Genomic DNA, 18,418 nt, shown 5'->3' with positions numbered 1-18,418 from the left:
AGGGAAAGATTTTTTGAGTACAGTAGTGCTATTGTTGAGTTCTTACATTAAGTTGAAATCTTAATTATTTAAATACTTTTAAAGATCATTTTAGCACATTTGAAATACAGAAAGAGGTTCTGAAGTCTGTTGTGTGACCTCAGTGTCCTGTACCAGACCTTTGTCTTTAAAAACACAGGCATTCTCTTTGCTTGTGCCAGCTCCCTGGCTGATGGCGAGCATTCATCCAGGATTGCACACACATGTTTTCTTCTCAGCATAACTCAAACCAAGACAAAACCAATTCATTCGTCCTCCCAGAAAAACTCAAGTCAGAAGTTTAGGGAAAGTGATCTCCGTAGTTGTGTGTTACAGGTGGGAACAGAACTTTCTCTGAACAAGGTGGGATATGACAGGGATCTGATGTCATTGTAACACGTTACTAGGCGCATTTTACATTGGGTGTGGGAAAGTGGGGACTCTTAAAACTAAGAGAAGCATATATTTCACAAATGGAACTGTGGTCAACAAAACCAGGTGACCTAAGATGCTTTTGCTCTTGATTGATCCTGACCTGCAAAAACATCCAGTCTTCGAAGATAGTACTGCATCAGCTGATAGATCATTGCAGCTGTGTTGCTGAAATGGCCTGTCATCCCACCAGCTCACCGAAAAGGAGAGAACTGTCTCGGACAACTTTACAGCCGAAGATCAAATATACCGCATATCCTGTAATGATATTTTCTCAGTGCACATACCTCTTTGTCCCTCTTTTCCAGCTCTGCCTGCCAAAGTCCTCAAGTATCTTCTGTATCTTTGCAGGAGAATCTGCTTTCTCTTCCAAAAAATGTATTTTAAGGTTTTCCCTTGAGTCAGGTGAAATTTTGGGGTTTTTTCAAAGCTCTTTTCAACAGATGTCAAAGGGTGTTGATAAATGACTTGAACTTACGCTTTGGGCCTGATATGTAGGAGGCCAATGGTACTGCAGTCCCAGGAGGCTTATTGTTTTCCAAACTGTTGCTATTCCCCCACTAAAGCTGGACATTTCTGGTAGTACTGCAAGGTTGTCATTTTCAGTTCCTTGCTCCGTTTTGCTAAGTACAGCTATTGGAATGAGTAGGTACATGGGATGAAAGCTTGCTCGTTTGCAGAGAACTGAATTTGGAGAAATCTGTCTTTGCTAGAAGTTGGAAAAAGGTCAAATTTTTGTTTCTCTCGGCCTGCCTGCCTTGTTTGTTTTTGTAGGATCACTTTCACAGATGTGAAAGTCTGTTCTGTTGCGGGAAGAATCATGTAGAAAAATAGTTAGGTTTGTCAGGCTTGTTTTGAGTTCTGTGATTAGTTGATGTGATCCAGATTCCCCAGTATTTGATTTTCTATACACATGCTTTGCTGAGTCATCTTAATGAAGGACAGATGGGCTAGTAAGTATCTTTTCTGATTGAAGGAAATCAGATTGGAGAAGTAAATCTGAGATCCCAAGAATAACAAAACCTAGGATGGCAATGAGCAGAACAAGCAGCTTTAGAACCACTCAGCTTCTAATGTTCTAAATTTGCCCTGTTTTGACTAATCCAATTGTTGGTTAAAATAACGAGAGTTTTTCCTTTTTTTTTTTTTTACAGGTTTGATAGTTGAGTCAAATTTACTAAACTCAGAAACAGAGGCACAAACAAGCTTACCTGATGTTCCATATGAACCAGACCTTGATATTGAAATAGACTTTCCAAGAGGTATTTTTTCTGTCATTTTAATAAATATTGTGAAATAGACATTGTGGGCAACCACTGTACTTTGTTTTATCATCCTTTCAGAGGAGCTTTTAGTCGATTGCAAGATCCACTTGACTGACTGTTAGGTAAAACTTTGCCATGTCTTTGCAAGGTTGGGGACCTCTGAATTAGTTCCTCCACCTTTCTAAATACAATATTTGAAACAGAATGTAAAGAAAAGGGAGAATTAACTTTTCACAAAAGAACGTGGCTCATCACTTGGTTTTAGACATGGATTTAGGAAAACTGAGCCTATTTTGAAGGCTCAAAGACTCAGTATGTGTCATGGCAAACAGTAATGAATGCATTCTTCAATCACCAGGTATTTCCGTGGGAAATGGTGGTTTAGAGCAAAAATGACAAAAGGGCAAATTTCCCACTCAATTTTCTTAGAAAATTGCAAGCTGATAATGGTGCACATCACTTGTGTTACCTTTTAGTATCTTATTACTGTCCATACCTGTATTTGAAAAAGGTAGAGTTATTTGACTTACCAGGAAAATCACTACATTGAGACCTTTTTATGTATTAAAATTTTTACCACTCTATAGAACGCAGGCAACAGTGTTTATAGTTTGGGTTGGAAGGGACCTTTAAAGGTTATCTAGTCCAACCCTCCTGCAATGAGCAGGAACAGGGACATCTTCAATTAGATCAGGTGTCCTAATCAATCCAAGATCCACGAAAGCTCCTGTCTGTAGCTAGTATCCGCCTTGACATAGCTTCTCTTGGACGTATAACTCATACCTCCCCTGACTAGCTTCTATGTCTGATGTTGAAAGTCTTCTTTTGCTTTGTGCCATAGATGTCAGCACTAGATGGCCCAGACTGGGTTTCTCAGTTTGCTGTAATTGTCTCATTGTAATTTGTCTAATTTAAAGATCAAGTCTAGGGGTTAGTCTGGTCTTAGTCTTAGGAAGTTTATTAGCCAGATGCATGTTAGATTTTTAACCCTTTTTATAAGTGAGGCTTGATACATGAGAAAGAAAAAAAAAATTGAAGAAAAAATTAATCATAGTGGAATGGTAATTAATAGCAATTTGTAACAGCTCTTGGTTACACTGAAGTGCTTCTGAGACATTCTTCGTCGTAGCAGGAGAAGGACTGGTGTTTAGTCTGGGGCAGAGTTCTTTGATCTTTGCATGTGAATGCTATTTCATCTGGACCAGTTTGAATGGTGTCTTGAGGAGTAAGGTGGTGAAATCAGGCTATCAAAAGAGCATTCAGTTTTGAATGAAAACATTGTTTGATTGCTAAATGAGGGAAGAACCATCTTCAGTAAAGTAAATAAAGGTGGAACTTGCAACACTAAATCCAATCATATGTTGTCTTATTCCACTGTGTTGCCTGAAATAGAGTCCTTCATCCTATTCCTGAAATGTTAAATAAATAGTATTTTGACATATTACCATCTATCTGTTTGCCAAAATGACTGTAACATCCATCATGAGCTAGACCTCCACCACTTGTATAAATACGGACTAAACCCAGTTTCTCTGAAAGAGTTTACATTCTGATTCTTAATGTTTTTAACCAAGTATAATGTGCTATATAAAATACAAAACATTAATAGAAATGATGGAAATAGATGAACAAAAGTGCATGTAGTAAGTTAATTTGTATTTTTTCCACTCATAGCTGATAATTCTCATCATAACTTAAACTTCTTAATACCAAAAACTGCCTAGGCATAAGTATAAGAGTTTGTAGTAAGAAATGCTGCCATAGTGACTTGAGATGGTGCTTGAAAATGTTGAACACTGTATCCTTTCCAATTTATTTAGAAATCAGTATTTTGACAGCTTTGCCTTACTTTGAAAATAACAGTAGGTTTATTTCGTAGGATCATAGAATGGTTTACATTGGAGGGGACCTTTAAAGGTCATCTAGTCCAACCCCCCTGCAGTGAGCAGAGACATCTTCAACTCAGGTTACTCAGAGCCCCGTCCAACCTGACCTGGAATGTTTCCAGGGATGGGGTGTCCACCACCTCTCTGGGCAACCTGTGCCAGTGCTTCACCACGCTCACTGGGAAAAATTTCTTCTTTATGTCTAGTCTGACTAAAATCTGGTCTTTGGCAATGTTTATATGTGTGCTTTTGTGGACCCCTTATCTTAATACATACTAATTGGGTTAATTGGGTTTTTTTCAATCCAATATTATTCAAAAGATGTTTAGAAATAAGTTTCTGTTAATATATTTTCAGCAACTGAGGAGCTTGATACAGAAAATGAATTTTTATTACCTCCTGTTTTTGGGGAAGAATACGAGGAACAGCCAAGGCCTCGGTCCAAAAAGAAGGTAATTTTGTCATGCTATTAAAAAAAAATATTGAAGCGCAAATTTAAGTGGGCAAAAATACTCCAGGTTTTGGGTTGGGTTTGGTTTTTTTTTTTTCAGTTCTCATATTGCTCTAAAATGTGTTACTGCCTGTTCATACCTAATATCCTATCTTTATGATGTAAATTGATATATTTCAAATAATAAATTTATTTCAGTCTTGTGTCTGTTGCAGTTAATAGGAGTGTGGTTTCTAAATTCTGATCCCATTTTTGCTTCACATTGGTAGAACTATTGATGCAATGTGCTAGAATGTATATATTTACTGTACTCTTAGCAATGCTTTTCTACCTTCTACTTTGAGCAAAGCTGCCTTGCTTTAATTTGATAGTAAAATGGAAGAATGCTGGCGTTACCATGGCTTATAATGGGAGCTATAGCATCTACTGTGTAAAACAGTTTTTAAAAAATAACTTTTATTTGCTTGTAATTTTTCCAGATTTTATTTTCAGTCAAAAATCTTAGTTTAGACATTGCAAATAAAGTAGCCGTATTCTTTTATTTGGAAGGAAACTAACAGGAAATAGAGTTTCTGATGCCTGAAACAAAGCTGAAATGGTTTTGTTGCAATAACTGCTGCAGGTATTGCAGCTTTTAAAAAAAAAAAAGCCAACTTCTAATAAAATTTTCTAAGAATAAATGTTTTTTCTAGTTTTAAATTTGAAGTAAAAACTGTTGATATTATCTGCTGGATATGGTTTAATTTGGGACCAATGCTAGCTTTTCCATTGACGAGTTAGTCAAGCCTAAAAGTTGACCACCTGACATAATTTGCAGCATCTTTAACTTAACACAGTCATTAGCATCAGTAACACAAAGAAATCCTAGAAATACACTGAATTATTTGGTGCATCACGCGTTTGTTGCTTAATATGATATAACTAATACAGCAACTCCATTACCAAAAATTTTTCTGTCTGTGTTAGGAACCAGTTTGAAAGGCAAATTAGAAACCTCTGTCAGCTTAAGTAAATACTGTCCTTAGAAGTTATGTTCAACACCGAAACCACCTACTGAATAAAGCATGTGTTTCTTTACGCTGAACATTCAGTTTGTAATTTGGCCTGCAGCTTGCGCGTGGTTGCTGTGAGCAGCTGTCGGCGGTGTTAACCACTGTGTTTCAATGGCAGGGGGTGAAGAGGAAAGCGGTGTCGGAATACCAGTCACACGATGACAGCTCTGAAAACTCAGAGTGTAGTTTTCCATTCAAATACGCATATGGTGTAAATGCATGGAAGCACTGGGTAAAGTCTCGGTATTTAGATGAAGAGCTTCCAGAATTAGAGGAACTGAAATCAAGTAAGTATTTCCAAAAATCTGGCATCCAGACTCTTACTTGGTAGGGAGAATTGCTGTACTCATCTGATTTTTTCAGCTGGAATTTTTAACAGAAGTTTTCACATGTCCCTAATGTTCCCACAATGACTGGGATTCTTTTACCAAAGAGTTGCCCAACTTGTTTTTTTCCTAATTTCCCCTACTTGGTTCAAAATGCTGGGTCTCTCACTTCTTGTGCAAGTCAGGACAGCACCTTGCTGGCTCTTCTGACTTTCTGTGACCATTTTGGGTTTTTGTTTGCATCCTGTTTTTCTTCATATTCTAACTTGCCTTGGAGTTCACACCTTTTCTGGACTTCCTAAATTGCGAGGGATTGGCATCTTACCCTTTGTCCTGGAAAGAGATCTTCACGGGAGGCTGGCATTACCTGGCTGTGGAGCTCTGACATGAAGTGGCCTTCGCTCCCGTGGACCCTTGCTGCTCTTTCTGCAACGCTCCTCTGTGTGTACATTTGTACTGTGAGGGAAAAGGGGAATTGCTGCTACTCCCGCTGTTCTTCAGCTCCTGTGTGCGTCTTGGCACCCTTGCATTATGCTGTTGGATCTTCGGAAACTGGTGTTTCCCCTGAAGGTCTCTCTCCACAGCACTGTCTTCACATCAGCATCTTGGGCCACTTCTGGGTCGTCCTCAGCTGTGCGTGACAGTACATTCATCAGTGGGTGATAGTGCATTTGGTTAACTAGACATTACTCTGGTAGCCTTCTTTATTTTAATACAGACCTAACATTTGAACTACTTGGTACATCTAGACTTGTTCATTGGTTAGTGGAGAGGACATCATGCCAGTTTCCTGCTTTCCAGTCCAAAAATACCCTATCCCACTCTCACCGTGTAATAATTCTGTTGTATAATGTAGCATTTTTTCTCTATTTTACAGCAAAGTCTGTGAAATTAAAGGAAGATCTATTATCACATACTTCAGCTGAGTTAAACTATGGGTTGACACATTTTGTCAATGAAATTCGAAGGCCAAATGGAGAGAACTATGCACCTGACAGCATCTATTATCTGTGTCTTGGGATTCAGGAGGTTAGTAGAAGCTGTAGAGATGCGAAGTGGAGCTGCTGATTTGACTGTAACTCATTTCAGTGGAAGAATGGAGATAATGTGGATTTACTGGCTAGGAGCTATTCTTAATATAACGGCTATGACTGGAACAGAGAGAGGCTGCTCTGTAAATCACATTGTAGAAAGTTGTCTGTATAGAAAAAGAGTTTGCAGACACGTCCTTAAAACACGAATGCAAACTGATATATGTAATAATTTTAAGCTTCTTGCCGGGTTAAAGCAAGGAATTTGCAGCCTAAAATGACATAGTTTTTTTCCAAATGCAGTGCTTCATTTTGTTTGCTAAAGATGGCTTAATGTAAACAGAATGAAACAAGGTATGATCTGTAAATGTCTATAATTCAGTTACTTAGCCTGTAGTGGAAACAAGCTATTTGAAGTGTCTTTTTGCAAGAGTCTAATTTACTGAATGTTGCAGACTGTGGGCAGTCAGGCTTTTTTGTAGAGTGCAGGAAACTCTGTGGTGTTGACTGTCTTACACAACTGCCCTGCCCTCACTTGTAATTACATTGTATTTTGAAGATAAAGGGAGTCAGTTTAGGTGTATTGCATGTGAAGGCAGTAACATATCACTAGATAATTAGAAAAGCTATTCTATAGCTTATCTTTTAAGCAGACGATGTCATAATTTTTGGTACATAAGGCAAATCATAGATGAAATAAGCAATGTTCAGAGCCGAGAACACAGAAAATTTCCTTCAAATTAAAAGGCAATAAAAAATGCCTATGATGTGGAAAGCAAGCTGTTCACAAGCTTTGCAATCCAGCTTAAAATGTTTCCTACTTAAGGCAGAGGACTTGAATCAAATAACAGGTTTTTAATCAAAAGCATTTTAAAATAAATAGTAACTCTGCTAATTTTTTTGTCTTGTGAGTATGCAAAACTAAGGAGTTAGTCGATATCTTTAGCGCATGGTTGAAATTTGAGAAGCGAGCATTCATGGTTTGGCATTTTAGTAAATATGTTTCAAATACAGCTAGCTTTCTGCTTCTGCACTGGCACGATATACTGTCTCTCTGTATCTTTGTGTTGAATTGAAAATACTCATTAAGCTGATAAACAATACACAGAGTGAGGTGTGTGTTTATAACATGGATCTCAACTAATATTTTCTTTTTTTCACCTTTTTCTTTGTGCTTTTGACATTGTCTATTTTGTCTACTGTGAAAGCTAGTTATGTGTAAAGCTTTTTTTTTTAGCTGATCAGAACCAAAGTTTGTGTGGCACAACACAATATCATGAGCCTTCATAAACATACACAACGCTGGAACGTTAGAGGAACATGGAAATGTGGTCATTTTACTGTAATTATTACTTATAGTGTCCAGTATTTAATTCGGGTGATGTTAACAGCCCCGTTTCACGGGCTCAGTTGTGCCACTGCTATTCAGACTGGTAGGAGGATGTTCTGAGGAGTGTGCGTTTCACAAAGGCAGACCGCAAGTGAGGGACAGAAACATGTCAGCGTGTGAGCTGTCAAGGGTTGCCGCCAACATCTGTGTGCTAATTGTATGTATATGGGTGCGTTACCCTTCTGAAGAAACACGTTTCAACAGGTTAGGGGTACACTAAATGCAGCGTCGTCGTTGCAAGGTGCAGCAGAACTCCATTGCCTTCTAGTATTTTCTTAGTCCTTCTTTCCATCTGACAACCGCAGCGTGGGTACTCCTGAGGGAGAATAAATTGTCTGCTGCTGCTGAAAGGTCTTGGCTCTGTGTAACTCAGAATGGGCTCGGAGGAGATTAAGTGATGCCATATAAGGATAAAGTTGTGCCAAAGATCATCAATGTTTTGTTAAGTCTAAATAAGTTTCTCTTCAAAGGAAGAGGATGTGGAAGCCGTAGGTTAGAAAAAGAGCACTTTCTCCCTCCGCCAGGATGACTGCACTCACTGTGGCTGAGTACGGGCTCAGGTTGGAGCTTTTCCACGTCAGTATAATATGGTTTGAGCACAGGGGGAAGTGCTCAGGACTTCAAGTCTTAAGTTGGGGGGGGTTTTTTTGACTTTGTAAAATAACTTTTTCTTAAAGGAAGCACTTGGAAGACCTGTTCCAGCAAACTGGTCCCTGAGTGAAATGGTACATTTTCTCAGTTCAGGTTCATTTGCAGTGGAAATTGTTCTGCTTCCAGCCAGAAATGGTTCAATAATGGTTTTGATAACTGTGAAGCACTGATCCTGAAAAATATCATACTTAAAGGTTGCTGCTCGGTCAGGTGTGCATTTAGTGGAGAGGGTTTATCTAGAAGAAGGTGTTAGCCTGCCTTGCTCCCCTACTACATCGTGGCCTTCATTCGTTGTCCCAGTACAGGTTGGGGTTTCTTGGCAGGGGCGGGTTATGTTTTTATGTAATAATTGAGTTGTTTGGACAACCTTCAGGCTGATGGAGCTTTGCGGATGTTTGTCTGAAGGTGCTGTGGGCAGTGGTTCAGCTTGTTCTCCACTGTGGGACTCAGACATGTCGAGTTCCTTCCTGTTGGCTGCAGTTTCAGTAGAGCTCATCTCAGGTGGAAACTCCTTAATTTATGCTCATCCTGCCCCTGCTACAGTTTGTAGAGTAGCAGAGCACGGTGTTACAGTGTGGAAATGAAGGTTTGTGGGTGCGTATTGGGTATGGTGTAGCAAAGGAGACTGCAACACATCATCATTCTTCTGTAGACTCTGCAGTGCTAATGGTCCAGGGTGCTTCACAGATTTCTACTGGGGATGTCGGGGTTTAACCAAACACTTACTCTGTACCAGGAAACAGAAATGTTTGTAGTTGACTTCTCACAGGCTTGTGTGGGAATTGGTTTTGAACCGGTTTTCAGTGTGTTCAATGCAAACCAGAGAAAATGAAAATTCATGGAGGAAAAATGTGCCAGGGAACAGAGGGACAAACACAGAATTGCTTTATAAAATCAAAACTGATATATGTACAAACAAGCACGTTTTGGGGTATATTATGCTTTGAAGAATTAGTTAAACATACCATATAAAATAGTTATGTAAATGGAGATGTTGTGTTGGAGACTTCTAGGAAGTGTATTAATTTGTTTTTCCTTATTATAAAACTAAGTGCAAAGACAAGGAAGTCAAGATGTGCTGAATCGCCAAGTATAAATGACCACTGTGTTTAATGTTATTTCAAGTATGTGTGCAGAAATAGATGTCATTTCCAGAAATGAGTACATTTTTTGTGTCTGTCACTTTTATGTATTCACTAACAACAGGCTTGCTCACACAAAGATAACACTGAAGTGGAAATTTTAAGAAGCCAATCCTCCGTTTCTTAGAAATGTCTCCAGAGAGGATAATGTCAAATACTAGTATAGCCCTCGGCCATTAATTCTTGGTAAAGGTTCCAAAGACTTTCTGTCGGTAAGGTCAAGAGGGTTAAGATAATTAGATTGCAGAATAGGCAGGCACCTTGCACCATCCTATCATTTTTCTTGTGCTGCTGCATATCATTACCACAAATATATGGGGTTATTTTGCTCCTGCTTCTGTGTTGAAGATGCTTTTGTCAGTGTCCAGAGTTCACATTTAAAATGGCAGATTCTTGCTGATTTTTTTTTTCGTTGAAGACCTAGGTGGAGGAAAAGATAAATCAGTTTGTGGTTTTTGGTTTTTTTTTTTAAATTGCTCCTCCTTCACTGATACAGTGTCGCCCAGAGGAAATTTTAGAGAAAAATGTTAGAGTTGTAATTAATCTGTGATCCATATCCAGTTAGAAATTTACAACATAGGTTATATTGGAGGTAACATTTAACTGCCAAATATTGGAAAAGTGTCATTGCTTTATTTTTAGATATCTTTTTTATAGAACTGCAAGCATTGTACTGAAAAAGAACCCTATAGCACAGGATTTGTTCTAATCTGGAACTGTAAATATTGTTTGTCTCTGTTTCCTGTAGTATTTATATGGAAGTAATCGAACAGACAACATATTTATTGATCCAATCTACCAGACATTTGAACAGGAATTAAATAAAATCCTTAGAAGCTGGCAACCAAGCATACTTCCAGATGGTAATTTTCTTTTTGGTCATGTATGTTTTTCATCTCTTCATAGTTCTGTATTCTTAAGCACGTAGATATATACAAACATTTTATGCATGGCAATAGTAATCGATATCATCTAAGAGTTCAGTTAAGCCTGTACCTGTTCTTCTTGTCTTGTTTCTCAGTAATCCATGCTGCAAGAGTTACTCTTATCTGTTAATCACCACCTGCTAATCTTAAATTGATTATCCATTTTTAGGAGAGAAAGTTAGAATAAGCAGCTGCTCTTCAGCTTGTACTTTTTACCTGAGCTGAATATATTTTTTGCCCATATTTTTCCCAGATGGGAGGCAGGCAGGCAGCACTGGGCTATGTGTGGGTAGGGCTAACAAGCTATGTATTTTAGTCTTTCTCAGCTGGATTGGGAGGATTCTCTGCTATGGGCCTTCTGCTCAGGAGGATCATCAATTCATGGAGAAAACAGGAGTTTTTCCCAGCAGATCAGTGTTGGTTCTGAACTGCAGAATCCACTGTTCTTCCATCTTTCTCACAATCCTCTCTTGAATGAGGGCTTGTCCTTACCAGCCCCTTTTCTCTCTCTTCTTGATACTGGTTTTTCTCTGTATAGCTCTGGAGAGCCTCAGTATAGGGCCCTCCCTATATCCTGATATGGGCCAGGAGTGCCTTCTGAGTGAGATACCTGTTAGCAATAGGGAGGAGGAAGGTATAGCTATTCGGAGGCCTTGCCTGAGCAGAACAAAATGAACTCAAAAATATGCTTTTTATCAAAGGATTAAGATTAGGCCCTTGAACATTTGTTTTTATGTAATAACATGAGGGAGCCACATGTAAGCAATGCTGTTGTAATTAAACAAATGTGTTCCGTATGAAATTGCCTATACTGATATTTCCTATTGACTGTCTCTCCCTGAATCAGCGAGTGTCTGTGTCTTTTAAGAGGTGGGTTCGGGGGTGTGGACATATAATTAAATGCTTATTAGAGGCTTCCATCATGAGCATTTTATTAAATTTTACACTAAACAGAAATTTGATTCTTTTGCATCTGGACAGTGTATGGGCTAATCCATTTTATTTTCTCTAATACTCTTTTTGAAGGATCAATATTCTCTCGAGTTGAAGAAGATTACCTTTGGAGGATTAAACAGCTAGGATCACATTCACCGGTTGCTCTTCTGAATACTCTGTTCTACTTTAACACTAAATATTTTGGCCTGAAAACAGTGGAGCAGCACTTAAGACTTTCTTTTGGCACTGTTTTTAGACAGTGGAAAAAAAACCCTCTAACAATGGAAAGCAAAGCTTGTCTTCGATATCAGGTGTCTTCCCTGTGCAGAGCCGATAGTGAAGGTACTATGGCAGTTCCAAAATAAGTATTGCAGGAGCATCCACATTGCGCTCCTCTGAGGGACATCTGGGCACCTTTCCAGGAGCCAGAGGTCTGCCTTTGCATAAAGTTTAGCAGCTCTCGGCTCCCGGATCTTTAAACAGAGTGTGTGGTCCGTGGAGACTACAGGGTCTCTGCATTAAAATGATCCCTTTGAGCCTCCTGGTCTCCATGCTAAATGCTGTGACTTCGTTGTGGCTGTGGGCTGCATTTCCGCTTTGCAGATATGCATAGCTGTGACGACCGCATTGCGGTACCTGGTGGGCTGCCCACTCTGGGAAGTTTACTGAAAAATGTAAAATAACTTCAAGTTATAGCTTGGATGTTGTTGATTTTCTCCTTAAAGATAAAATGACTACTGGAAAAAGGAAACATGAAGATGATGAACCAGTATTTGAACAAATTGAAAACACATCTGATCCAGCTAGATGCCCTGTGAAAATGTTTGAGTGCTATCTGTCTAAAAGGTAAGTATGGTATGGGTTAATAGAGAAGTGGTCTAGAGTAGACCAAGTACAAAAGGGAAATGTTTTGATGCAACATGAAATACACTCAAGAAAGGGAATGGACTGAGATCTTCTGAAAAATCTTTAAATGAAAGCATTGAAATCTCCAGTTCTGTGTCTGGACCAGGCGTGCAGAATGCGTGGGAGCAGCAGAGTACTTCAGTGTTAACTGTGAAGGACTCCATCTGTGAATGACAGTGCAATTTCATTTTCTTACCTGGAAACACCAAGTATCTGCAGAAAATTACCAGTAAGGAATCTGGCAGGTTTTGCTACTGAGGGTTTCATTTGTGAGGTTCCTGTCTCTTCAGTAAGAATTGGATTGAGACAATGGATTTGCTTCATGTTAAGTAATTAGGAATCTGAAATGTAGGAAAAAATACTACTGAGAGTATTCCAGCATTTAGAAATAGCTTGTTTCCTTCCAATCTGCACAGAAATGAATACATTAAAAAGAAAAGTTCAGGCAACTCTTCAAAAAAATTTTAATTTAGCAGCTAAGTGTTTTGAAAGGGTTTGAAAACAGGATTTCATTATAAATACTTTAATTTAACAGCCATTTGAGCAACTGATTTTAATGTAGATTTTATGTAACTCTTAAGTGAAATATAGGCAAGTGATATCAAGGAAATAAAAATCACATTGTATCTACAACCCAGTAAATCAAATTAAATCATGAGACCCAACATGTGTTAGGGAACAGTATCTTACTCTTAAAGGTGAAGAAAGACCTTACGCACAACGTAGGCAGAAGTGCAAGTATGTGATGTTAGAGAGAAACTTATGGTTTGTTAATGCAAGCACCTGTTTTTCATAAACTCAGTTAATTCTGAATGTTGCAGGGGGGGCTTTTTGCCTTCACACTACCTACTGTCATGGTTTGGAGAGGATATCTCATTAAGAAGCTGAAGCTGGATTTTTGAACTGAATTACACAGCCAATAGGGAAGAGAGAACAAATGTTTTCTTTTTCTTTAGAAACATCTCAACTTTGGTGAAAGAATGCATTTAAACCCATTTGGATCATCGTTTACGGTGTGGTTTCAAGTCCTGCTGTCTTACAGATACTGGTCGCCGTTGCTAACTAGAGCAGCAGACTGCTTAGAGTCATAGAATAGTTTAGGTTGAAGGAGACCTTCAAAGGTCATCTAGTCCAACCTCCCTGCAGTGAGCAGGGACATCTCCAACTAGAGCAGGTTGCTCAGCACCCCGGCCAACCTGACCTTGAATGTTTCCAAGGATGGGGCATCTGCCTCCTCTCTGGGCAACCTGTGCCAGTGGTTCGTCACCCTCAGTGTGAAAAATTTCTTCCTTACGTCTAGTCTAAGTCTACCCTCTTTTCATTTAGAACTGTTACTCCTTGTCCTGCCACTACAGGCCCTGCAAAAAAGTCTGTCCCCATCTTTCTTCTAAGCCCCCTTCAAGTACTGGAAGGCTGCAATACGGTCTCGTTGGAGCCTTCTCTTCTCCAGGCTGAACAAGCCCAACTCTGTCAGCCTTTCTTCACAGGAGAGGTGTTCCATCCCTCTGATCATTTTTGTGGCCCTCCTCTGGACCCGCTCCAATAGGTCCATGTCTTTCCTGTGCTAGGGCTCCAGAGCTGGACACAAGACTGCAGGGGGGGGTCTCACCAGAGCAGAGTAGAGGGGCAGAATCACCTCCCTTGACTTGCTGGCCACGCTGCTTTGGATGCAGCCCAGGAGACAGTTGGCCTTCTGGGCTGCGAGTGCATACTGCAGGCTCCTGTCCATCTTTTCATCCCCCAGTACCCCCAAGTCCTCCTCGGCAGGGCTGCGCTTGATCCCTTCATCCCACACCTTGTATTGATGCTGGGGATTGCCCAACCCAGGTGCAGGACCCTCCCCTTGACCTTGTTGAACCTCATGAGGTTCACATGGGCCCACTTCTCCAGCTTGTCGAGGTCCCTCTGGATGGCATCCTGTCCCTCAGGCATGCCAGCCCTCCCGCTCAGCTTGGTGTCATCTGCAAACTTGCTGAGGGTGCACTCAATCCCACTATGTCATTGATGAAGACATTAAAGAGTACTGGTCCCAATACAGATCCCTGAGGGACACCACTCGTAACAAGTCTCCATCTGGACGTTGAGCTGTTGACCACTACCCTCTGGATGCGACCTTCCAACCAATTCCTCATCCACCCAACAGTCTACCCATCAAATCCATCTTTCTCCAATTTAGAGAGAAGGATGTTCTTGAGGGACTGTGTCAAAGGACTTACAGAAGGCCAGATAGACAACACCTGTAGCTCTTCCCTTGTCCACTGATGTGGTCACTCCATCCTAGAAGGCCACTAGGTTGGTCAGGCAGGACTTGCCCTTGGTGAAGCCATGCTGGCTGTCTCCAATCACCTCCCTGCCCTCCATGTGCATTAGCATAGCTTCTAGCAGCATCAGCTCCATGATATTCCCTGGCACGGAGGTGAGGCTGACAAGTTGGTAGTTTCCAGGGTCCTTCTTTTGACCCTTTTTAAAGAGGGGTGTAATGTTTCCCTTTTTCCAGTCACCAGGGCCTTCACCTGACTGCCAGGACTTCTCAAATATCATGGAGAATGGCTTGGCAACTACATCAGCCAGTTCCCTCCAGACTCTGGGATGCATCTCATCAGGTCCCATAGACTTTGCTCCTCCAGTCCCTGTCTTGCAGTCCATCCACTTGAGAGGTGTGAGATGACAGACTGCCAGTGCAGACTGAGGCAAAGATGTTGCTGAGTACCTCAGCCTTTTCTTCATCTGTTGGTACCAGTTTCTCTGTCTGTTTCTTCGGGTTCCACTTCTAATAACATATACCTCATGTCTTTGATGAAGTAATTCTAATTAAATATTTAACACTCTAAAAGCTATTGTAAAATTTAAGGTAATGTGATTTAAGGTAATATTGTAAAACTATTGTAAAATTTAAGGTAATGCCAACTGTTTGAAATACACTTCGCAATCAGCGAGCAGTTACATCTGAATTTTTAGGATCCTCTCACTCACAACTGTGAACACTGTCATTGTTTGTTCCTATAAAAATACTGGCTTTTCAAAAAAGTATGAAGGACGTTAAAATATTTAAATTATTAGAATATTTTAAACATATTTTGCTTCTTATCTGACTCTTAATCTGATTTATGTAAGAGCAGAACAAGCCAACATTCACCCCAGCAGGTGAAAAGCAGCACCTGAAATCTTACGAGCCAGTTTGGGAAGATGAGCTGGTAAAAATCCTTATTTTTGCCAAAGAAACATGAAATAGAGTTAACTCCTGAAGTCTGCAGTATTTATGAGGGAGGGAGCATGAGTGAGCACTTGCACATGCAGAATTGAAAATTGTTTTCTGAAACTTGCCTAAATGGACAAAATGCTAGAATTTCCTTAAAGGGGTCTTCTCTAGTGGCTTAGCAGATGTGTCTGAGCTGGATCAAACTCCAAGGTACAGTGGATCAGGAACTAAGGGATTTTAAGACTTATAATGACCAACCCTTTAAGTAAAAGGAGGAGGAGGGATTTAAGCTTGTTGTGCTAAATTTCTGTGCATCTCTCAGAACTACCATCCTTGATTTGCAAGGGAAACCCGGGCTCTACATTCAGAGATGGCTGCATCAGGCAGTGCAAGCAATTACTGATGTAATGATTACTGATCATGAGCAATTACTGATTACTCTTTGCAAATGTGTCGATTTCAGGGGTTCCTAAATAGGTAGAAAGTACTTTCTGGTTTAGCAAGTCCTGGATCTGCAAAGTTTTGAAGGCTGGAAGACAGCCTGTGGTCTCTTGTATGCTTGCTAAGTCCCAGGCGTCTGCTTTTGGCTGCTCTGAGGACACAGGACTGGCTGGGCTTGGATCAGACCTGGCATGGCTTCTTCTATGAACCAGACCGCATTCCTCCACGTTAATCTTTTTTTTTTTTTTTTTTTTTTTTTGTAACTTGCCTAGCTACAGTTAGAGTTTCATTTGTGCAGGATGTTGGAACTGCTAACATGCTGTTTTGTCCTCTCAGGCTGTTTTTCTAACCCCCATGTTCCCATGTTTTCCCCCTTGTAGCCCACAGAATCTGAATCAGCGGATGGACATGTTCTATCTGCAGCCAGAGTGCTCCGTCTCCGTGGAGAGTCCCATCTGGTACACTGCCACTTCACTGGACCGCAACACTTTGGAAAATATGCTTGTACGGGTTCTTTTAGTAAAAGATATTTATGATAAAGACAATTATGAACTGGATGAAGACATAGATTAAAACAAACTTCCAAAAACCGTCAAGAAAACAAACAGCATTAGATATAGTCATGCTGCTAGACCTTTACTATGGAAAACATTTCAAGTTTACCCTTTGTTTTATGAGTTTTGTAGCAGTGTGTACCCTCACCTGGGTATTACCATGTAAATAGTCTGTGAGTGAAAGTTTCCATTATTCTGCGTAGTGGTTTTAGGATACATTACAAACACATTTCAGATTCTTTTTTTATTATTTATTTCATTAGGTATGTTTGTAACTTTTTACATTGCAAAATATGAATGAGAATGTGCCATGTGTAATTTTTTTTTTCCCTTGTAGTAAGAGACATCCATATTGCACAACTGCTGTTGGAAGCTCCCTTGAAAGGAGGCTCTTTTAATGGGTTCTTAAACCAGATGGTTGTGTATGGGTAGCACTACTAAAGTTTAGAACTTGCTGTGTCTTTCAGAATTTTTAAATAAATTGTAAACTAATAGGTTTTTTACTTTTTAGTTAACTGAAGCCTTATAAGGTTATGTAGAGAGATTCCATCTTATGTACCAAAAATAGACAAAAGAGAATGCTGTCAATATTGGTGTACTGTAATGTGAATCTATTCTGGTGAAAACATCTTTTTTTTTGTTGCCCTGATTAAACCTTAGTGTCCTTTCCTTATTTGTGACTCTCTCTCAATTGCCCCTACAAATAAAAAATATATATATATAAAAAAATAAATCAATATAAGCTTAAAGCATGTGGTCATCAAGACATGTATTTTGTAAAAACCAAAACCAAAAACCCTTCCAAAAAACAAAAGGAAAAAAAGAGAAATGTCTGATGACAATGCTGTGTAATTCTTTTCCATCTTTACTTTTCTGACCATAAATGCTGGTACCTCATATTACTGTAAATCTGTCCTTTGTAGCCTTAGCAAAAGGGATTTTAATGCTGTATTACATAAAGTAATGTGGTATGCTAAATTTTTAACTTTTGTTTGTCCTTGCGTTGCTGTATTTAAATACAGTCAATACTTGACTAGGGGTGGGAAGATTCTTTTAACTAATGCCTCCATTCAAAAGCCATATGATGTCAAGTTGCAGAAAGTTGAAAGATAATTTTTTTGAAGAAAAGTCCTTTCATTTGTTCTATATCCTTTCATTGTGTTTACTTTGCATAAGGAGTCTGATTTCCGATATACACTTAGCTGCTTAAGTTTTGTTACTTGCTCTTGTTTAACTGATGTGAGCAGTATGGTGGTTCATGCAATGGTTTTGCTATTGTACTGAAAAAAATGTAGTAGAATATTCTACTATAAAGTAGTCATAAGTTTGGCTCTCCTAAATGACATTATGCATCTGTTGAGAGGAATCATCTACTAAAGGGGAAACTTTCTATGTATATATATTACCACCTTAGGATTTATTTCTTGCAAGGGCTGCATGGCTTTTTCATTTTCCTTAGCTTAAAAGAATGCACATAGGGACGCCTCTTTCTATATAGAGAAATAAAGCTTCAGTTGCTTTGTTTTGTTAAGCAAGTTTATTTAAATTTCTGCTATTCTTGTGTGTCCATGAGTATGTATTAACTTCAGGTGTACAGCTATTTCAAAAGTAGATGGAGATGTACATGTTTAATTTTTCGTTTTTTACCGGTGGCTCTACCCTTCCTGTGAAACCAAGAAATGCTACGCAGCAACGGTCAATAGATCCCTAACAGCTTCAATGCTCTTTTCCCTTTGTGAGTGAGTACTTAAGAACTTAGTTCATTAATGCTTGTTTTTTTCAGGCAACAGCCATAGAATGTGCCCATGATAC

The 18,418-nt window shown here is 39.5% G+C and overlaps 1 protein-coding gene across 1 annotated transcript in view; it reads left to right on the top strand.

Moving 5' to 3' along the window:
- The window catches only part of LOC104628249 (zinc finger MYM-type protein 2-like), a gene marked incomplete at its 5' end in the record, with an annotated part of 27,876 nt that extends 10,597 nt beyond the window's left edge, over positions 1–17,279 (top strand). Inside the window, 8 exons of the mRNA XM_010296769.1 lie at positions 1,605–1,712; positions 3,959–4,053; positions 5,223–5,391; positions 6,308–6,459; positions 10,393–10,507; positions 11,597–11,848; positions 12,232–12,352; positions 16,433–17,279. Of these exons, the coding sequence (XP_010295071.1) occupies positions 1,605–1,712; positions 3,959–4,053; positions 5,223–5,391; positions 6,308–6,459; positions 10,393–10,507; positions 11,597–11,848; positions 12,232–12,352; positions 16,433–16,625 (1,205 nt within the window). The remainder of the gene's footprint in view (positions 1–1,604; positions 1,713–3,958; positions 4,054–5,222; positions 5,392–6,307; positions 6,460–10,392; positions 10,508–11,596; positions 11,849–12,231; positions 12,353–16,432) is intronic.
- Positions 17,280–18,418: the final 1,139 nt, after the last annotated feature.

Source organism: Phaethon lepturus, unplaced genomic scaffold (genome assembly GCF_000687285.1).
Source record: "Phaethon lepturus isolate BGI_N335 unplaced genomic scaffold, ASM68728v1 scaffold11511, whole genome shotgun sequence".
NCBI lineage: Eukaryota > Metazoa > Chordata > Aves > Phaethontiformes > Phaethontidae > Phaethon > Phaethon lepturus.
Note: the sequence above shows the minus strand (reverse complement) of the source record. Positions and strands in the feature narration are given on the sequence as shown.